The sequence below is a fragment of the Argopecten irradians genome, chromosome 8, assembly GCF_041381155.1.
Source record: "Argopecten irradians isolate NY chromosome 8, Ai_NY, whole genome shotgun sequence".
NCBI classification, from domain to species: Eukaryota; Metazoa; Mollusca; class Bivalvia; order Pectinida; family Pectinidae; genus Argopecten; species Argopecten irradians.
The window spans coordinates 42,500,295-42,523,351 of record NC_091141.1 but is presented as its reverse complement, the minus strand read 5'-3'; the positions used below and the strand labels follow the sequence as shown (position 1 = coordinate 42,523,351).

The window sequence follows — 23,057 nt, the reverse complement described above, 5'->3', positions numbered from 1 at the left end:
CCACTTCAGAAATACAGTTTCTCTGTTTTCCCACTTCAGAAATACAGTTTCTCTGTTTTCCCACTTCAGAAATACAGTTTCTTTTCCACTTCAGAAATACAGTTTCTCTGTTTTCCCACTTCATAAATACAGTTTCCCTGTTTTCCCACTTCAGAAATACAGTTTCTCTGTTTTCCCACTTCAGAAATACAGTTTCCCTGTTTTCCCACTTATGAAATACAGTTTCTCTGTTTTCCCACTTCAGAAATACAGTTTCTCTGTTTCCCACTTCAGAAATACAGTTCCTCTGTTTTCCCACTTCAGAAATACAGTTTCCTGTTTTTCAACTTCAGAAATACAGTTTTTGTTTTCCCACCTTCAGAAATACAGTTTCTGTTTTCCCACTTCAGAAATACAGTTTCCCTGTTTTCCCACTTCAGAAATACAGTTTCTCTGTTTTCCCACTTCAGAAATACAGTTTCCCTGTTTTCCCACTTATAAATACAGTTTCCCTGTTTTCCCACTTCATGAAATACAGTTTCTCTGTTTTCCCACTACAGAAATACAGTTTCTCTGTTTCCCACTTCAGAAATACAGTTTCGCTTTTTCCAACTTCAGAAATAGTTTCCGTTTTCCTACTTCAGAAATACAGTTTCTCTGTTTTCCCACTCAAAATACAGTTCGAACTTCAAAATACAGTTTCTCCTTTTTCCCACTTCAAAAATAAAGTTTCTGTTTTCCCACTTGAGAAATACAGTTTTTTCCCACTTGAGAAATACAGTTTCTGTTTTTTCCCACTTCGAAATACAGATTCATTTCAGAAATACAGTTTCTCTGTTTTCCCACTTCAGAAATACACTTTCCCTGTTTTCCCACTTCAGAAATACTGTTTCCTTGTTTTTCCCACTTCAGGAATACAATTTCTGTTTTCCCACTTCAGAAATACAGTGTCTCTGTTGTCCCACTTCAGAAATTTTCCCTGTTTTACCACTTACAGAAATTCAGTTTCTCTGTTTTCCCACTTCAGAAATACAGTTTGTTTTCTCATTTCAGAAATACAGTTTCTGTTTTCCACTTCAGAAATACAATTTCTCTGTTTTTCCCACTTCAGAAATATAGTTGCCCTGTTTTCCTACTTCAGAAATACAGTTTCTCTGTTTTCCCACTTACGAAATTCAGTTTCTCTGTTACCACTTCAGAAATACAGTTTGTTTTCCCACTTCAGAAATACAGTTTCTGTTTTCCCACTTCAGAAATACAGTTTCCCTGTTTTCCCAATTGGAAAAAGGATTGAACAACAGGCATAGCCTATATGAGTTCTCTCTCTCGGAATCTCAGAGGAAGATTTTTAAAGTTTAAGCCTATTTGACCCCTTTTGGCCCCACCCCTCAGGTCCCTGGGTGCCAGTCATTGCTCATTTCCTATTACAAATGACCAAATAATGCTCAAACTATATATAAACTATGGAAAACTATCCCCCTCCCCAGGGGTAAACGTGAGACCCCAGGGTCATAATTCACATTTTTTGTAAAGGACTTAAGACCTTTCTATCTTTGAAGAGTATTTGATTTTACCATTTCCGGAATTTCAGAAGAATTTTTTTTAAAGTTTTAGCCTATTTGACCCCTTTTGGCCCCACCCCTCAGGTTCGTAGAGGGCTGGGACCATATAATTCACAATTTAGATGGACCTTTGGCTATAAACGTTTCTGCAAAATTTCACTAAATTTGGTTCCATGGTTCTGGAGAAGAAGTCGAAAATGTTTTATTGTTTATGTTTGAATTGTTTATTGTCGCACAACGAAGGACGGATGACGCACAACGAAAGACATAGTGATGAGAATAAAAACAAAACTCTCAATGATATTTGGATTTCTCTATTTCAATATCCTACATCAGCAAACATTTCTCCCATAACGGACATCCTCATATGAAAAGGTTGTGCAGGACAAACCATCATGGCGGGGTCTGTTTTATACCCAAGTGGGTAATACTGCATCAGTTTATATAGTGTATAAATATTAGGAACCTTTTCTTCAGGTTCATTTTTACTAAGTTTATTTAAAATAAAAGAAAATAATTTATCTAAATTTGCTGCTGCTGAATTAATAGGATTTTTTCTTTGAGATTTTTCTCGCACATGCTCTGCAAATGACTTAGTGGGAGCTAGTGGTTGGGATGGAACACTGGATTTCTCTTTCTTGAGTTCTATAGGTGGGGATATTGTTTCACTTTTACTCTCTTTTTCTGTTGTTTCTTCTTGATCTTTGTCCTTTGACCTTTGAACATGATCTGACTCTGTTTGGGTGAGATTCGGTTCCTCTGTAGATTCTTTACTTTCCGTTCTGAGATCTGCTGCGTCACTTAGAGAATCTGAGGTAGGCACTGTTGTATTTTTGTCAGTTTCATTTATCTCCGACGAGTCTTTGGTTGGTGCTGTACTAATCTTTATCATTTCAATATTTGGGTTATTTTCATCCTTTCCTGATTTTCTATCGTTGAGTATGATCTCTACTGTGTCTTTGGGTTCCGTTTTAACCTTGACATCACCGTTTCTATTGATTTCTTGTTTTAAGCTCTCTAGCTTCACCTGTTCCATTTGTTGGAGTAGAGCTTCCTGTCTTTGCTGCTGTACCATCTCCCTGCGGAGATCTTTCCACTTTGTCCCCCGGACAGTGTCCGATGGCTCTACAATCCCAAACATAGACAACAGATCTAGCTGGTCGTGCAGGCCCTGTATGATCTTATCCTCCTCCTTCTTCTGGGAGCTGCAGCAGTACACACAGGCTACATCAATTGGATGAGCCTCGGTATTGAAGAAATACCCTCCTGCGTCTATCACACATTCTCCGTTTGGCGTTTGGATCACTGTGCCCGTACTCCCATTGTTATGGATAAAGTTATCTGTGTCAAACAGTAAATACAGATATTTTGTTGTTTCTGCCAAGAAAAAGCTCTCCATTCTATTTTCCAATTCATGTGTGGCTACATTTTTCACCTGAAATACAAAGATAGCATTTTAGTGAAAAAAGGATTTCCCAGCCTAATGTCTACCAAAAATGTCTACCAAATCTATTCTATGAGAGTAGTTGTCTAAAATTATGAAAGGAGAGAGACTACATGTAAATTGTACATAAATATAAATGGAAAATTTAGCAATATCATAAACACACACACATCTTCATAAATCATTTGTCTTTCTGAAATGCTTTTTGTGCTGTGTCTCTGTAACTTGATTTAAGTGACATCCACTTCACCATTCAGGTTTTGATCTTTTACTTTGTCTGTTTTGTTGTCTCTTATTGCCAACTCTGTGGGTACCACTGATGGGTTTTACTAAAACAGCTAGTAGTTTTGTGTTTGCTCTCTTATTTTAAAGATCCTAATATTTTGTAAGTCCCTCTAGAACTGTAAGCTAATGGGAAACTAATACATACACCTTACCATTCATTTGAGACCATAGTCATTTAAAAAAAATAGCACCAAATATGCTCACAAGTCATTTATATAAAAAATTCAGTTGTATTCATTTTGATGTTTGGTAGACTTGACAGCCAATTACATTTGATGTCATAAAAACTATATAATAACCATTACATTTGTCAACCTCTAAAACCCTTAAGAACATTGATCTGGAGAAAAATGAGTTATGGTAATTTTTATAAAATATGTATAGTGGCCTTATTACCATGGAAACAAATAGTTTTGTGGGAAAAAACCTCCATGCACATCTACGCAGAATCCTTAACATCACTTTTCAGTTTCAATGAAATTGGTTCAGTAGTTTAGGAGAAGTTGAGATTAATGGATGACAGACAGTTTGTAATTCTAGGAGACATAAATGACTGTATATGGTTGTGGTGAGTCTGGGAAGCTACAAACCGTGGCATATCCACACTTGGTTTTGGTGCTGTGTTCGATAGACTCCAGTATATCCACTCCAATGTCCAGTAGGTACGGATCCTTGGTGGCTCGGTACAAATACATAGCGCTCTCAATTAACTCTGAAATACATTGTAAATACATAGCACTCTAAATTAACTCTGAAATCCATTATAAATACATAGCACTCTCAACTAACTCTTGAAAAACATTGTAAATACATAGCACTCTAAATTAACTCTGAAATACATTGTAAATACATAGCACTATAAATTAACTACATTGTAAATACATAGTGCTCTCAATTAAACTTGAAATACATTGTAAATACATAGCGCTCTCAATAACTCTGAAATACATTATAAATACATAGCACTCTCACTAACTCTTGAAAAACATTGTAAATACATAGCACTCTAAATTAACTCTGAAATACATTGTAAATACATAAATACATAGCACTCTAAATTAACTCTGAAATCCATTATGAATACATAGCACTCTCAATTAACTCTGACATACATTGTAAATACATAGCGCATGTATATTATTTTAAAATTGTTGTGTATAATAGAATAATTATGTGTCTGTATGTTGGGATACATTTAGTATTGTCTCTCTGCGATGAATTATTTTCTCTCGGGCAATATTGCAAATAATTTTTTCAAGGGAGATAATTCTAGATGTGTTCCTACACATAGGACCATTATTGTATATTGAAATTAAAGGTTAAGTATTTAACACAACTAATCTATTGTTTGTGTAAAACAGTCATTCATGTGATCAAGGAGTAAGGTACTGGGTGTTTGACAAAACAAAGGCATATGGAATTTAACTCTTGGAAAAAATTTCTGAAGCTCTCTGTGAGCTAACTACATCAAAAAAGTTAACAAAAAATATATGTACAATGTGTATTCCATCCTATTTCCAGACTCAAATAATATGCTTATGGCATGACCCATTTTCCCCCCAAATCAATCACTATTTTGGATGGTTACCATAGCAACTCCAGTTGCAAATCAGTTACACATCCAATGTTCTGCAGTAATATACTCTCACCATACCGATTGTATCACGGATGTACTAGATATTTGAAATTCCCTAATTTAATTACTATATAACAGGTTTGTAAATTTGATGGATTCGGTGGCCAAATAGACCATACATAGTCCTTTTAAATTTTGTATTTAATCCTATCACATCACCATATTTCTTGACTGAGTCTTGTTATCATTAAAGTTACAAAAAAAAGTTCTCAAGAATTTCTCTGGAGTGCCAATTCTGTCTTTGTAGAGTTACCTCCCCTTGATGGTAGATTACTTGGTACTTGTGAACAACAAAATATGATGTTGAGCTAGCGGACACATGGCAGCACAGGCAATAGCTACATACAAGGGCAGATAACTCTGTAATATGCAACAGTTTTGAAAGATTTGAATACGTTCCTATATTAATACCTGGTCGTAATGGATATCCTTCTCTTCCTCCATGGACTTCATTCTTAGGGATATTATAGTACTCAGGTGTGAAACCGTACTGCTTCCAGACTTGGTGAAAATTATGCATCGTCTTCATAGCACCGTCAATGTTACCCAGCATGCTCTAGTGTCACCATAGCACCGTCAATGTTACCCAGCATGCTCTAGAATAAAAGAGAGAGTGTCACCATAGCACCGTCAATGTTACCCAGCATGCTCTAGAATAAAAGAGAGAGTGTCACCATAGCACCGTCAATGTTACCCAGCATGCTCTAGAATAAAAGAGAGAGTGTCACCATAGCACCGTTACAATGTTACCCAGCATGCAATGTTACCCAGCATGCTCTAGAATAAAAAGAGAGAGTGTCACCATAGCACTGTCAATGTTACCCAGCATGCTCTAGAATAAACCGTCAATGTTACCCAGCATGCTCTAGAACACCATGTCAATGTTACCCAGCATGCTCTAGAAAGAGAGAGTGTCACCATAGCACTGTCAATGTTACCCAGCATGCTCTAGAACAATGTTACCCAGCATGCTCTAGAACACCGTCAATGTTACCCAGCATACCCACTGTCATGTTACCCCAGCATGCTCTAGAACACCTGTCATTGTTACCAGCAAGCTCTAGAACACCATCAATGTTACCCAGCATGCTCTAGAACAATGTCAATGTTACCCAGCATGCTCTAGACACCGTCAATGTTACCCAGCATGCTCATAGAACACCGTCAATGTTACCAGCATGCTCTAGCACACCATCAATGTTACCCAGCATGCTCTAGACACCATTAATGGTTACCAGCATGCTCTAGAACACTGTCAATGTTACCCAGCTATGCTCTAGGACACCGTCAATGTTACCCAACATGCTCTAGAACACCATCAATGTTATCCAACTCTAGAACACCATCAATGTTACCCAGCATACTCTCTAGAACACCATTCAGTTACCCAGCATGCTCTAGAACACCATCAATGTTACCCAGCATACTCTAGAACACCATCAATGTTACCCAGCATGCTCTAGAACACCATCAATGTTACCCAGCATGCTCTAGAACACCATCAATGTTACCCAGCATACTCTAGAACACCATCAATGTTACCCAGCATGCTCTAGAACACCATCAATGTTACCCAGCATACTCTAGAACACCATCAATGTTACCCAGCATACTCTAGAACACTGTCAATGTTACCCAGCATGCTCTTGAACACTGTCAATGTTACCCAGCATGCTCTAGAACACTGTCAATGTTACCCAGCATACTCTAGAACACTGTCAATGTTACCCAGCATGCTCTAGAACACGATCAATGTTACCCAGCATACTCTAGAACACTGTCAATGTTACCCAGCATGCTCTAGAACACCATCAATGTTACCCAGCATACTCTAGAACACGATCAATGTTACCCAGCATGCTCTAGAACACCATCAATGTTACCCAGCATACCAGAATAATCATGCTCTAGAACACCATCAATGTTACCCAGCATAACTCTAGAACACCATCAATGTTACCCAGCATACTCTAGAAACACTGTCATTGTTACCCAGAATGCTCTAGAATAAAAGAGAGAGTGTATCCATAGCACCGTCAATGTTACCCAGCATACTCTAGAACTTTGTCAATGTTACCCAGCATGCTCTAGAACACCGTCAATGTTACCCAGCATGCTCTAGGACACTGTCAATGTTACCCAGCATACTTTAGACACTGTCAATGTTACCCAGCATGCTCTAGAACTTTGTCAATGTTACCCAGCATACTCTAGACACTGTAAATGTTACCCAGCATGCTCTAGAACAACTTCAATGTTACCCAGAATGCTCTAGAATAAAAGAGAGAGTGTCACCATAGCACCGTCAATGTTACCCAGCATACTCTAGAACTTTGTCAATGTTACCCAGCATACTCTAGAATAAAAATATTGCAATCTTTTTAGCTGAACAATTAACAGACATAAGTCATCTTCCGATGAATACAAGATTTTGAGAACAAATCCTATCACAATTTTATAATATATCTCTCCCAAAGCAATCAATTCCAAAAGGAAACCATTTTTAACGCCCATTGTATGAATATAATATTGTATAGTACTTCAAGCAAGAAAACAATGGTTAATATAATTCTAAAATTGATATTCTCCTGTAAAAAATAGTTTGTGATATTGCTAATAGACTTACTTGTATCCCCGGCCAGTAAGCATCTAAAGATGTGAACATTGGAAGAGTTATCCCCCCTTTGTTCATATGGGCCCACAGGTACCAGTCGTCTCTTTTCATGAAGTTATTGATAGGCTTCTCATATTCTGGAAGCAATAGAAATCTATCAGGGTCAAATAAAACATTAAAAATATTACCAGTGTCAGACTAAACAATGTTATCAACCGTACCATAGTCAATCCAATGAGCGCCCCTTCCCATTTCATGACCTCAACTTTGCTTACTTAGAATTTAAATCTTATCTAAAATCAGAATGAAAATATAAATCTAGCTTACCTATTAGGGCTGGGTATTCCCAGAGCTAAATAATATACTGTAGTCACAGTAATTAGCACCCTTCCCCTTATATGCACCCCGTCCCATGCATTTAATGATGTTTTACATATGATGCTTCTAACATTAGCATTGGAACCTATATTACATGAACTTGTGAATTACGACAAAATAATGTGTCTCAAAGGAAAAGAGGCATTTGTATGTTTACTGTAACAGATAAATGTGTCATGAGGACAGAAAATGTTAAAATATGGCTGACTTTTTCCTCCACAACTTACATTTTAGTTCACTAATAACCCCTTGGATTGTTACAAGTTGAAGTGCCCTGGGCGCTAAATATGGCAAATATGGTATATATTACAATTCATTGAAACAATACATGCTAGCTTTTGACGATGGAAGATTAAACAGCATGCTTACACAAGGAGAATTTGTTAACTGTAGTAGTTGTATAGTGGTATAGTTATTTTACTTGTATCTCTACAAACCATGAAACATCTGTAGGAGTTCTGGAATCTCAAACATGATTCCACCTTTCACCAAGTACTCAAAGTACGAGTCTATCCCACCGCCTATCCCAGAGTCCAAGGCAGTCCACTTCCCTGTTTTAACATCCACATGGTTTCCAACCTACAGCGTACAGGAGAAAGTTTACATGAGACTTCGTACTATTTAGATATATTGTGTTGGTATCTGATAGAACTGAGTCAGTCAATTATAGCGCAATCAGTAGAGCATCCCGCTTGGAGGTACTGGGTTTGAACCCCGATCTGGTTACTACATTTTCTCCTCTCCTGTTACCGTATTGGTACCCTATGTTTTAGAGGAAGGAGGAAGGAGTCATGGTATTTGGAGATTAAGGTTTATGGCTGCTATACAGTTTCTCCTTTCCTGTTACAACAAGTCTTGTAATATTTTGTCTAATTTTTATAGTTGAACATTGATTTCACACATACCTACATGGTATGAAACCATCTAACTCTTAATGAACAAACATGATAGTTCAAGCACTCCAGGCTGTTCTAGCTTTGTCAGGTTCAAGAAATGTAAGTTCCTGATATGTCTACGGTTCATAAAAATTCAAAGAGAACAGTACATCCAGTTGTTTATATCTCCATTAGATTTTGGCATCACAAGACTAATCATACCAACACACCAATTCATAGTACAGTATTCTTGTACATATGTATAACACATTATCAAAATCTCATAAGTCATTTGCTAGCTAATTTTGAAAACTGAAGTGTTCTGGGGACGTGACAACATGTTGAGATAGGACTGAACAGGATAGGATGTGACAACATGTTGGGATACGACTGAACAGGACAGGATGTGACAACATGTTTCAACAGGACTGAACAGGACAGGATGTGACATGTTTCAACAGGACTGAACAGGACAGGATATGACAACATGTTGGGATACGACTGAACAGGACAGGATGTGACAACATGTTGGGGTACGACTGAACAGGACAGGATCTGGATGTGACAACATGTTTCAACAGGACTGAACAGGACAGGATGTGACAACATGTTTCAACAGGACTGAACAGGACAGGATGTGACAACATGTTGGGATAGGACTGAACAGGACAGGATGTGACATGTTTCAACAGGAAGGATCTGAACAGGACAGGATATGACAACATGTTGGGATACGACTGAACAGGACAGGATGTGACAACATGTTGGGATACACGACTGAACAGGACAGGATGTGACAACATGTTGGGATACGACTGACTGAACAGGACAGGATCTGGATGTGACAACATGTTGGGAACAGGACTGAAGGACAGGATATGACAACATGTTTCAACAGGACTGAACAGGACAGGATGTGACAACATGTTTCAACAGGACTGAACAGGACAGGATGTGACAACATGTTTGAAACAGGACTGAACAGGACAGGATGTGACAACATGTTTGGGACAGGATGAACAGGACAGGATGTGACAACATGTTGGGATAGGACTGAACAGGACAGGATGTGACAACATGTTGGGATAGAAACAGGACAGGATGTGACAACATGTTGGGATACGACTGAACAGGACAGGATGTGACAACATGTTGGGATACGACTGAACAGGACAGGATGTGACATGTTTCAACAGGACTGAACAGGACAGGATGTGACAACATGTTGGGATACGACTGAACAGGACAGGATGTGACAACATGTTGGGATACGACTGAACAGGACAGGATGTGACAACATGTTGGGATACGACTGAACAGGACAGGATGTGACAACATGTTGGGATACGACTGAACAGGACAGGATCTGGACGTGACAACATGTTGGGACAGGACTGAACAGGACAGGATATGACAACATGTTTCAACAGGACTGAACAGGACAGGATGTGACAACATGTTTGAACAGGACTGAACAGGACAGGATGTGACAACATGTTTGAACAGGACTGAACAGGACAGGATGTGACAACATGTTTGAACAGGACTGAACAGGACAGGATGTGACAACATGTTTGAACAGGACTGAACAGGACAGGATGTGACAACATGTTGGGATAGGACTGAACAGGACAGGATGTGACAACATGTTGGGATAGGACTGAACAGGACAGGATGTGACAACATGTTGGGATAGGACTGAACAGGACAGGATGTGACAACATGTTTGAACAGGACTGAACAGGACAGGATGTGACAACATGTTGGGATACGACTGAACAGGACAGGATGTGACAATATGTTGGGATAGGACTGAACAGGATAAAATGTGACAACATGTTTCAACAGGACTGAACAGGACAGGATGTGACGTAAGGGCTTATCCCAGGATTTCTTACCATTCCAAGTTGTGACCTATAGTTCCAAAGGGCTCGGAGAGCTCTCATGGCAACCTTTTCGAACACAGGGTCTCCGGTCAGTCTACTAAGTGTACCAAACTCCACGATGAAGGTGCCCACACCGGCAGTACAGGTGATGGGCGTCTCTCCCTTGGGTACGCCATGTCGCAGGTTCACAGTCCCATATGGCATGCCAGTTACAGTGTCAAAAGCTTTAACATAGAAAAGGCCCATGGGGCTTTACAGTCATGATATATCATCTAAAGGATGTGGTCAAATGATATAAAAGGTCCAATTTTCACACTCTGAATTGATAACACTTCTAGATTTTCAGTACATTCTATGCTCATGCATACCCTAACAGCCAAACTACCTATATACCTGGCAGGAGTCGACGAGCAACATCCTCAGCCAGGGACAAGAGAGGGCCAGAACATGGCCAGCCTGGTTCTAAACCAAGTCCTGCCTTGTGTGACATCAGATGGGCAGACAGCAGACCTCCAAGTACTGTAATACACAAGGCATATATTGGTCATCACACTCACTAACTCTGTGTTGTATTTGGTATTTATCCTCACATAGAAAAAAGATCATTGAAATATAAAAGTCGCAAATAAAAAAAATAAAAAAACACATTGGATACAACACTTTTAACTTTTAACACTTTTATTGAAAATAATATGAGATTTTATCAATGTCCGATAAAAAATGGCATTGAAATATGAACAAGTCTTGGTACCTATTTCATATTTAATGATATCTACTCTTACTTCGAATATTTGTTTCAAATACTGAAACATTAATATCAACATCAAAGTCCATCTTCTGAGACACGAGGTGAGCCACTCGTCTAAATTCAGAGTAGTTGCCCACTATGGCCAGGGTGTCCAGAGCATCAATCAATGTCAATGAGTAACTGCAAAGTATCACAAAAAACTGTCGTCAACTGAACAGGACAACAGTAACATGTAACAGCCAAATATTCAAGGTTTACTGGAATATTTATAGTGAAAGATTTAGTCAGGGCAGCACTATGAATTAAATACAAGTTATACCAGTTTGTGTTTTAAAAACAAAGTTCAAATTATCAATTAATTCTTGTCATAACTTCAGACATTTTTGTTTGTCATGTTTTTTAATTCTTTACAGTTATAAAACATCAGCATTATCATTGATGTAGAAAAGACAACTTATGTAGACAAAAGAAGTTATTCCAATATCATCTGTGATTCTCACCTGCCCCAGGTGTCAAACCCATCACAGGTTAGTGGTCGAAGTTCATCATAAGGATAGGCATAATTTACATAACCGTCATAAGCATGATGAAACATGTGCAGCACTCTTTCTCTGAAGCAGGCAATACAGTGGTTAAAATTATAAATATGTAAAGTGAGGCAGCTTGATTAAATTTATTTGAAAATAATGTGCCCTACTGCACACAAAATTTTCCCATTTAGATCTTTTGACGAGAAAATAGCAGGTTTATGAATTAAATAAACCATTTTTATCTTAGTGATAAGAACAATACATAATATTATATAAATTGAATGGATGTATATGTTGAAGTAAACTCATTATATAAACAAGTGGTTCAAACGCTCTTATGATCTGACAAATATAATCTTCATCCGGCAGAAACCCAGTGCTATCGCTCTTTATTTGCAAGCCTTCAAGTGATTTAGACCACCTTCCAATATAATCAGCTGACCAAAAACTATCCGTTACGGGAATAAACTTCTTCATTCTATAATTGGGGTTTCCTTCTCAAATAAGGGTTTTTAAACAAGAATAGATTGTGGATATATGAATAAGAAAAAAAAAAATCAGCTCCGTTATTTCCATAAATTGCTCTTTTTAACATTGTACTGTATAATCAATGGGTTACTGAAACATCTGGCCCTTTAAAGGGACAATTCAGTCTAAGAGAACATTAATATTTGTACATATATCGGAAAAAAACCAGTTCTTATGGAAATTAGATCAGTCGGTTTTACTGTGATATGCCTGAAAAGCCCATGGTTGTGACATGTGTGTAGATGTTCAAACTTGCTCGCTGTCCGCCATTACACATTGTGGTCGAACTTCTTGTATGCCGAACCCTGTCCCTTGCTCGTAGAGTAATGCTACTTTTGTCTAGAACTGCTCAAATCGTTCTGTCAGTAGTGTGTTTACCTTATTAGGTGAATTATCTTGCCTAAAAATCATTTTATCACCTTGTCAGTGGTTATGTAGTTTATTTGTTTAACGTGCGTGACTTTGGCTCGGGTATGGGTACAGCGTCTGTATTGTACCTGCTTAATCGTATTGATCAACGATTTGATATTTCAACGATATTAATTAAGATACTTAACAATGTCGTGGAATTTGTCAATGTTTTACGTTATATGTTTCATAAGAAATGTAGAACAATACATTTATGCTATATTTTGCTTCTTAGTTATATAAAAGAATTAGCCTGAGTGAAATGTCCCTTTAAGGCCTTGCCTTAAGCCATATTATCTCAAATTTGGATTGCCAGCTGTAATATTATTCAATCAATGTCCTTGGCTGTCCCAAATGTGCGCATAAGAATAAAAAAATTAAATCCCGTGTTCGACCCAATAAGCGCCCCTCTCCTTTTTTTGTGTTTTTTTGTAACAATTCCTATTGTTATACCCCTATACAATTGTTTCTATATAAACTCTATTGACAAAAATGCCAATAGATGAACTAATTTGTTGAGCAGTCCAAAGAACTGTTAAAATCGACTGTTATAATGTGCTGTTGGACCGGAGTGACGTCACACCTACAATTTGTGACGTCAAGGCATTGTTTTGAGTAAATGGGTATAACAAACCAGTTATTGTCTGGATTTTCGGCCAACAAATAAACTCTAAACAGTATGTCTTCAGATCCAACAAATCATCTGTTGCCCTCAATTCCAGTCAACAACTATATACTGTTCAACTGTTCAATAGTTGTCAGAATGTTATCGTTCACCGGTTGGTACAATAGTTACGAGAGCCGATTGGGGTCATATTCACGTAATAGGGATTTATTTCTTAATTTCTCGTTATTACGAGAAAAAGGTCGTTATTACGACATTTAAAAGTCGTTATTTCTAGAAAAAAAGTCGTTATTAAGAGAGAAAAAAAGTTATTAATATGAGAAAAAAAGTCGTAATTCGGGTACTCTGGTTTCTCTGGCACATTTGAGGGATCGCCAGCTGTCAATCAAACCACACCTAATTTTGCATTTTGTATTGTGTATGTTCATTGTTTGTTTTTTCGAGAACAATGCTAGCTATTTTACACCTGGCGATCGGTTAATGACCATGGATGTAAATCCATTTGACTAAAATTACAAAGATAATAACAACTTTATTTCTCATAATATTGTGTCTGGTAATTCTGCACGTCCGGTAATTCTGCGCATCTGTATAAACAACACCATTTCCTGCTGTTAAGAAATAGCAGACGTTCGGTAAATTTGTATCACGGCAAAACATTGTCATAAATTCATCAAAGTTCATGTTGAAAAGCTGTATTGTTATGAACATTTAGATAAAATCATGAAATCTGTTTTTACACTACAGATATTTGATTTTCATTCCTAGTTCAACAGTTATTATATTTATGTTCAAAACAACATACTTTGAAATCAGCACACGACACTGATAAACCAATCTATCATGTATGGGTCTCTATATACCAAGTCAAATCTCTCCGGAAATGACAATATTCTACACATGTGCAGACTTATGGGTAGCCACATTTTACACCTTGCAACTCCAATATTTTGATAGATATTCCATTTCGTTTCTGATATTTCAAAAGATAAAACTTCAGCCTTTCTATTGATATGCATTTTATTTTTTGTATTTTTTTATTTTTCAGAAGTTTTCAAAATGTAAAAGTTACATTAGATATCAGCACACAAATCATTCATAATCTTCATTCCCTCATTCATCATCATCATCATCATCATCATACATATATTCACTCAATATACAACGTCATTCATTAATCACCATATCCCAGTAGCAAATTATATTTGATTACCATTATCACACTCAGTAAACAGCATCACTATAGTTACATGTTACAGCTTTGCACACTAACATCATCACTCAATTCGCATCATCATTACCATGATCATCATCATTGTCAAAATATCCTTACTACATGTATTTTAATATCATGATCAATAAATTTAAATCTTATATTTTGATATCATAAGACATGCATTTTATTATCATTCCGCGAAAACAATATGACAGAAACAGCAACAAAAGTTTTAGGTGCGCAGAATTACCGGCCTAACGTTACACTGTAATAATAACTTTTTTTCTCGACTTTTAAAACTCCTAATAATGACTTCTTTTCTTGTAATAACGACTTTTGAAAGTTGTAATAACGACTCTTTTCTCGTAATAACGACTTTTCAAACTTGTAATAACGAATTCTAAAACTGGTAATAACGACTTTTTATTCTCGTAATAACGACTTTTTTCTCGTCATAACGAGAAATTAAAAACATTCCCGTTAATATGACCCCAATCGGCTTTCGTAAATAATGGATTAGAAAAGGAGGGAATTAAAGCATTGTGTAATATTTAAATAAATAGATAGTGATGATTTGGAGACAATTGCAAGGATATTAATGATGTAAATACCCTGTAAAATAAAATTAGCTCCTACAGTAGCAGACGATTATTTTATCTCGAGTAAGTTACAGTACTACTGTATGGTATGTGTTACATTATTGTGTTATTTGAATAGTTATCTACATAATTACCTATATTTATCTATCTCTTCCTTCGTGTAAGTTTTGCCCGATATTGAAGATTGGTAAATAAAGCAGAGCAAACAACCTAAGATCTTGATTACACGTCTGTAAGCTGCCATCTTTTTTCTCCGGTCTCGTCCTCCTCGAGAGTTACAATTTCTATTTCCTTTTCCGGTTTGACGCCATTAATCTATTGGCAAAGTGAGTGGAGTCCAGTTTAAAATCGAGTTAAATTTCTCCTCAAAACACGTTAATCGTCCTTAAATATAGAAAATAAACATTAAGAAGAGTCATAACTACTGAAGTACATTTAGATTTTCATTTAAAATGCAAAAGAAACTCGTCAAAATGGCTTCGACTTTTCAACAAATCCTCATGTAGCCCATTTTCCAAATATGTTTATACCTCTTCTAACAGTGTTCAAATACTACGAAGAAAAATATTTTTAGAAAATATGCAACCTGACGATTCATTTATGTTTATCAAATATTCGCAACGAACTCTTAATTAAATTTATATTGCAATAATGGCCCATTAACTCGAAATGACACCACTGTTTTAGTTTCGATTTATTCACATGACGTGACGCATGCAAATAACAATGTTTTTTAATATAAAACTTCAGTAATGGAGTGTGATAGTTATTATCAAGGTTTGATTAGGGTAACTTATATTAACAGCTATTTTCATATAAGGACATGACAAGTTTACCAGGAGAATAACATGGGAGTTTCTTACAAAATCACCAGACTTTGACAAATTTTAATTCATAACCGTACCCATAGGCGGTGGTCTTTGTGGTAATTATAATAATATGTCGCAACATCTTACGCTTATCAGCTTAAACAATTGATTTAATAACATCTTTTAATATACTTTTATACAGTTTGTGCACAATGGCAGAGGAATATTCCAGCATCTGACTCTGATAATTTTGTTACCCATTATAGCCAAAAGCAGGATTCTGATATGAAAATGGATTACCTTTCATAATCGATAGTCATTGGAAAAATCATAATCAATCGATCATCGATTAAAATCGAGAATCGGTCAACACTAATTGTCTCACTTGGTTGTAAAATTACAATTTAGGTGCTCTGCATTGACTACACTGAAATCGGAAATTCAGTGCAAAATTTAACATTTTTATTTGTGTTCTATTTATAGCTACATAGTAAGCAGAAAAATTAGACAACAAAATTTGTCCCCATTTGAGTAATAACTTAGAAAGTTGTGTAAGTGTTGTGCCATGTAAAAAATTATGACACCCTTTTTGATAAAAATGTTTAAAACAACTTCATAAATTTTCATTCCACGTAATCCTGCATTTGGGTAACATTTTTATTACTGAGTGAAATGCGGGACTATTCTCCATATGTGGGAGTGTGCCAACATGTTGTATTTTGTGTATATATATGTATATGAATACTATAAGGTTAAGACTACGTTATTGACTCCACAGATGGCTGCTGGGTATCTGTAACAAAATCATGACAATATTGTCTGACTATTGACTATGTAAAATTCTGTTTTGTAGGATGTTGATGCCCAAGAAGAACCGTGTGCAGATCTACGAGTACTTGTTCAAGGAGGGTGTCCTTGTTGCAAAGAAGGATTTTGGAGCACCCAAACATCCCGAGATTGATGTCCCCAATCTGCATGTCATCAAGGCATTGACAGTATGTATATATGTTATCATATTGATAACAGTTTCACTCAACCATTCAATAGTTCACAAATAAAGACATGTTATTGTGGTCCAATATGGTGGCATGGCTAAGTTCCATTGACTTTTTTCTCAGTCTTGAATGTTAAAATAAAGTTTGATTATTAAACAACAATAGCTACTTGACAGGTTGGTTACAACCCTCATTAGTAATTTTCGATCGCAGTAAAGTGAGTTTGTCATGCATTCCGAGGCTGTCTCTACTTCCTATTGTGGTTTCCAACCTGCTCGATGCAAAAACTTGTTCTCAACTTCCAAACACAACTCTTGTGGTCTATGTCTACTGCTGTCTTAATAGGAGATTTAATTAAGTAATAAACCATATATTTTACTGTTTGACCGTCATAAAACTATGGTATTTTGTTGCAGTCTCTGAAGTCCCAGGGCTATGTCAGGGAACAGTTTGCGTGGCGTCACTTTTACTGGTACCTTACCAATGAGGGTATCCAGTATCTGAGAGACTTCCTCCATCTCCCCGCAGAGATTGTCCCTGCCACACTCAAGAGACAGACCAGACCTGAAACGGCCCGACCTAGGCCCAAGGGTAAGTGTTGATAAACTAAAGTCCGTTTCAAAGCCAGACACTAACTGTATTGGAAATGGGGACTGCTGATCTCAATAAAAATGTTCGCACAAAATGTGGCCATCATCCCCAACAAACTGTTTGATACGTCAATGTTTGATACGTCAATAATTCTGAAGTGTCTATTAGTGGTGTGCGGTATTATCGGTATACCGATATATCCAGGTTCATTTTGAAAACGATACGTATCGCGGTACGATTTAGTCGTATCGGTTCACTCGGAATCATTCGGGGATTTCCCGTATATTTCAGTGAAAATTTCGTTTTTGACGGGAAATATTTTTAAAATGAGAATTTGTATAAAAATTAAAACTAAAATATATATTTTAACAACATTTCAGACAAATGTACAGGTTAAGATGGATTTTTGGGATGTTATCATACGTAGATTATGATTGATCTTGTGCTTAGTAACGTTTCAAAATGGCGGCCTTCATAGGCACGAATGATAACCTCGTAAAAAATCCGAAGCAAAGGCGGTTGTATGGCAGCATTTTGGCCTTACAGTACGTAAAGGGGAAAGAAATAACGAGGAAAGCATCGCTGGATGTCGATTGTGTACGGCAATCGTTAAATGTAGTGGCGGAACAAGGAACCTGACGACTCACTTGCGTCGCCATCACCCAGCTACTGAGTCCCGTCCAGTAGTAACGTTAAGTGTTTGCATAACATCGAGCGGAAGTAACACAGACATTATCTCGCATTTTATAGATAAAAACAAGAATAAAAGTGATATATTGACAAAACATTTATTTCATACTCTTTTTAGGTGATTGACAGAAAAAAACATGCAATTCTTATTATACAAAAATAATACCAAAATATCATGATATGTATCATAATACACTTATGATGTATCGTGATATATCGCGATACAAAATTTTTCGCGATACCCATCCCTAGTGTCTATTGTTATAACTAGTGGTGTGCGGTATTATCGGTATACCGATATATCCAGGTTCATTTTGAAAATGATACGTATCGCGGTACGATTTAGTCGTATCGGTTCACTCGGAATCATTCGGGGATTTCCCGTATATTTCAGTGAAAATTTCGTTTTTGACGGGAAATATTTTTAAAATGAGAATTTGTATAAAAATTAAAACTAAAACAACATTTCAGACAAATGTACAGGTTAAGATGGATTTTTGTGATGTTATCATACGTAGATTATGATTGATCTTGTGCTTAGTAACGTTTCAAAATGGCGGCCTTCATAGGCACGAATGATAACCTCGTAAAAAATCCGAAGCAAAGGCGGTTGTATGGCAGCATTTTGGCCTTACAGTACGTAAAGGGGAAAGAAATAACGAGGAAAGCATCGCTGGATGTCGATTGTGTACGGCAATCGTTAAATGTAGTGGCGGAACAAGGAACCTGACGACTCACTTGCGTCGCCATCACCCAGCTACTGAGTCCCGTCCAGTAGTAACGTTAAGTGTTTGCAAAACATCGAGCGGAAGTAACACAGACATTATCTCGCATTTTATAGATAAAAACAAGAATAAAAGTGATATATTGACAAAACATTTATTTCATACTCTTTTTAGGTGATTGACAGAAAAAAAACATGCAATTCTTATTATACAAAAATAATACCAAAATATCATGATACGTATCATAATACACTTATGATGTATCGTGATATATTGCGATACAAAATTTTTCGCGATACCCATAATTCTGAAGTGTCTATTGTTATAACTTTAATATATAAGTTTACAGTTTAGTAGCTTAAATATTTTAAAGGCCCACTACCTTTCTGAAATGGCTTTTAATTTTTAAAATGGGAATGTAAAACAGGATCGATGATTTTGTAGAGTCCCAAAAGTTATGAACTAACCGTTAATGATATGAATGGTAATTTTCATAACTGGGTCGTCTTATATGTTTATCACTGTCATCCTAAATGTCACGTGGTAGTTGACTATCACTGCAAAACAGCAAAACGACTCTCCACTGTTGTCATATATAACACAGGAAATCCTGCATATGTTTGGTGTTGTAACCTCATCTTAGGCCATCGGTATATATTTTCTTATGTTTTTAAGTTTTGCTCTGGAAAGTTAGTAGGTCTATAATATTTACTTGTTCTTATTTAGGTCCAGAAGGACCACAAAGAGGCTCTGGCCCCAGCGACAGGTCAGAGTACCGACGTGCACCACGTAAGTAATTTGTATATTAGGGGAGGAAAGAGTAGGTTAGCTTCTCTAACTTGTATATTAGGGGAGTGGAGGAAAGGTTAGCTTCTCTAACTTGTATATTAGGGGAGTGGAGGAAAGGTTAGCTTCTCTAACTTGTATATTAGGGGAGGAAAGGTTAGCTTCTCTAACTTGTATATTAGGGGGGTGGAGGAAAGGTTAGCTTCTCAACTTGTATATTAGGGGGGTGAGGAAAGGTTAGCTTCTCTAACTTGTATATTAGGGGAGGAAAGGTTAGCTTCTCTAACTTGTATATTAGGGGGGTGGAGGAAAGGTTAGCTTCTCTAGATATTAGGGTTCTCTAACTTGTATATTAGGGGGGTGGAGGAAAGGTTAGCTTCTCTAACTTGTATATTAGGGGGGTGGAGGAAAGGTTAGCTTCTCTAACTTGTATATTAGGGGAGGAAAGGTTAGCTTCTCTAACTTGTATATTAGGGGAGGAAAGGTTAGCTTCTCTAACTTGTATATTAGGGGGGTGGAGGAAAGGTTAGCTTCTCTGTGTCTAAAGTTTCTCTGTCAAATTTGTTCACATGGCTTGAAAATAATGAAATGTCATTACAAATTTCTTAAAATCGGTAAACATTTGAGGACAGCCTATTATACACTCTTGGATATGTATACATGTTTGAACTGCTTGTTCCCCATAGAAAGATGAGACAGCAGGATTAAGAAGTATATTTACGATCTCTTATAATGTGTTTTTGCAATGGTTGAAACTCTAGCTTTCCTTTCATAATCGATTATTGAAATGATACTTAATCATTTGGTAATTGATTAAAATTGTAATTTGCGTAGCGCTTGAAAAAAAAAATTAAAATATTTAAATAACTGATTATTTATAGTTCATTAATAAATCTCTTGAAATATAAATTATGAATAATCTTAACAAATCTGCTGTTATACAAATAATGAGTTATCTGTAATAAATCTTATCTGTTGTAATTAGAATTGTTAATTATCCATAATAATATCCTCTGTATTATGTTTGTTTACAGCCAGTAGTGATAAGAAGGCCGAAGTCGGACCTGGTGCTGACCCACAGTTCCAATTTGTAAGTATAATCTTAAGTTTGACCTGGTGCTGACCCACAGTTCCAATTTGTAAGTATAATCTTAAGTTTGACCTGGTGCTGACCCACAGTTCCAATTTGTAAGTATAATCTTAAGTTTGACCTGGTGCTGACCCACAGTTCGAATTTGTAAGTATAATCTGAGGTTTGACCTGGTGCTGACCCACAGTTCCAATTTGTAAGTATAATCTTAAGTTTGACCTGGTGCTGACCCACAGTTCCAATTTGTAAGTATAATCTGAGGTTTGACCTGGTGCTGACCCACAGTTCCAATTTGTAAGTATAATCTTAAGTTTGACCTGGTGCTGACCCACAGTTCCAATTTGTAAGTATAATCTTAAGTTTGACCTGGTGCTGACCCACAGTTCCAATTTGTAAGTATAATCTGAGGTTTGACCTGGTGCTGACCCACAGTTCCAATTTGTAAGTATAATCTTAAGTTTGACCTGGTGCTGACCCACAGTTCCAATTTGTAAGTATAATCTGAGGTTTGACCTGGTGCTGACCCACAGTTCCAATTTGTAAGTATAATCTTAAGTTTGACCTGGTGCTGACCCACAGTTCCAATTTGTAAGTATAATCTGAGGTTTGACCTGGTGCTGACCCACAGTTCCAATTTGTAAGTATAATCTGAGGTTTGACCTGGTGCTGACCCACAGTTCCAATTTGTAAGTATAATCTTAAGTTTGACCTGGTGCTGACCCACAGTTCCAATTTGTAAGTATAATCTTAAGTTTGACCTGGTGCTGACCCACAGTTCCAATTTGTAAGTATAATCTTAAGTTTGACCTGGTGCTGACCCACAGTTCCAATTTGTAAGTATAATCTTAAGTTTGACCTGGTGCTGACCCACAGTTCCAATTTGTAAGTATAATCTTAAGTTTGACCTGGTGCTGACCCACAGTTCCAATTTGTAAGTATAATCTTAAGTTTGGAAAGGAATATATAAGGGACAGCTGAGTAGATCACATCCTTGACACTCCAGGGTTTACTATCACTATCGTTATATATACCCTTGGACGCTTTGTGGGCAACTACAGATTAACAGGTTTTTGGTCATTTGATGTACATCAAAAGATTAATGGTACACTGCGGTTGCCTTTTCATATTACAGAGTTGTCTGCCCTTGCTGTTAGGTATTGATTGTGACGTCATGTGTTTGTGAGCATAAAATCATACTTTTCCATGAAAACAATGATTTATGAACGTCCAATCCGAGGCTTGCCGAGGGTTGGACATTCAGGAATTCCCCTGAGAGTTGTGATTTTGTTGTTAGACCCTCAAGGTAGGGAATGATTCTTTTTCTCCTATATGCAAAAAAAAAAAGAAAAGATATTAGCCTAAAAACAAGAATTTCATTGTGATATGAATGTGGTTCCGTCGTCTGCACATCAATATTTATTATTTCATAGATAATCCAAGCAATGGTTATACCACCAAAAGTCGTGATGTCGTGTAATTGTCTTCAGGTTCAAAAGGTTATCGCAGGCAATCTGTCATACCCTAGGGGTTGACAGAGAAAACCCTGTAATATGCAAAGAAGGAATAACGAGTGATAGTAACGCCTGGAGTATTGATGATGGACAGCTCATTGTAAATCATTTCTGTACGTGCACATTGTGGAATTGCTTGTCAAAATAGGTTTTGAAATTGAAGTTACCATAATATCAATTGATAAACAGTAATGATTTCCTTTTTGTTATCTTGTTTTATTAAAATTTGATACAACACTTATCATTTGTTTCAACTTCATATATATTATTTGAATCTTATCAAAAGAAGTTTTCTAATGCAATTTTTTTTCTGTTTTCAGAGAGGTGGATTCGGACGTGGAAAGCCTGCACAATAAATGTCATCTTGTAAATAGGGGGATCAAAATAAAGAAAAAAACACTCCAAAGAAATGGACTTTATTTTCATTTTAAAAGTACATGTTGTCTTACCAGATTAGCCTGTTATACTACAAAGTTTGATGACTACTAAATCAGTCGTTCCCTTGTTGAATTGTACAGGTAGGGCATTAGAATTGTACCTGCTGCCC

At 36.7% G+C, this 23,057-nt stretch overlaps 2 protein-coding genes across 2 annotated transcripts; one reads left to right on the top strand and one right to left on the bottom strand.

Annotated features, from left to right (window-relative positions):
* Positions 1-1,839: 1,839 nt before the first annotated feature.
* On the bottom strand, positions 1,840-15,601 carry LOC138330421 (ER degradation-enhancing alpha-mannosidase-like protein 2). The gene is made up of 10 exons (XM_069278027.1): positions 15,448-15,601; positions 11,908-12,018; positions 11,442-11,587; positions 11,053-11,178; positions 10,672-10,883; positions 8,336-8,477; positions 7,533-7,657; positions 5,318-5,462; positions 3,861-3,982; positions 1,840-2,976 (listed from the first exon to the last, which is right to left on the bottom strand). The coding sequence occupies exons 1-10, from the start codon at positions 15,555-15,557 to the stop codon at positions 1,861-1,863; spliced, it is 2,355 nt and encodes a 784-aa protein (XP_069134128.1). The 5' UTR covers positions 15,558-15,601; the 3' UTR covers positions 1,840-1,860.
* On the top strand, positions 15,565-22,951 carry LOC138330422 (small ribosomal subunit protein eS10-like). Its single transcript, XM_069278028.1, has 6 exons — positions 15,565-15,639; positions 16,976-17,117; positions 17,534-17,708; positions 19,850-19,912; positions 20,944-20,999; positions 22,831-22,951. Exons 2-6 carry the CDS (start codon positions 16,977-16,979, stop codon positions 22,864-22,866), a joined length of 471 nt encoding a protein of 156 aa, XP_069134129.1. The 5' UTR covers positions 15,565-15,639; position 16,976; the 3' UTR covers positions 22,867-22,951.
* Positions 22,952-23,057: the final 106 nt, after the last annotated feature.

Excerpts from the sequence above, each read along its gene's own strand:
- LOC138330422 (XM_069278028.1), top strand. The coding sequence starts at position 16,977 with ATGTTGATGCCCAAGAAGAACCGTGTGCAGATCTACGAGTACTTGTTC. Across the intron at positions 17,118-17,533 it reads ATGTCATCAAGGCATTGACA|TCTCTGAAGTCCCAGGGCTA; the intron begins GTATGTATATAT and ends ATTTTGTTGCAG. Across the intron at positions 21,000-22,830 it reads CTGACCCACAGTTCCAATTT|AGAGGTGGATTCGGACGTGG; the intron begins GTAAGTATAATC and ends TTCTGTTTTCAG.
- LOC138330421 (XM_069278027.1), bottom strand. The coding sequence starts at position 15,557 with ATGGCAGCTTACAGACGTGTAATCAAGATCTTAGGTTGTTTGCTCTGC. Across the intron at positions 12,019-15,447 it reads GAAGAGATAGATAAATATAG|AGAAAGAGTGCTGCACATGT; the intron begins GTAATTATGTAG and ends TGCCTGCTTCAG. Across the intron at positions 8,478-10,671 it reads ATAGGTCACAACTTGGAATG|GTTGGAAACCATGTGGATGT; the intron begins GTAAGAAATCCT and ends TGTACGCTGTAG.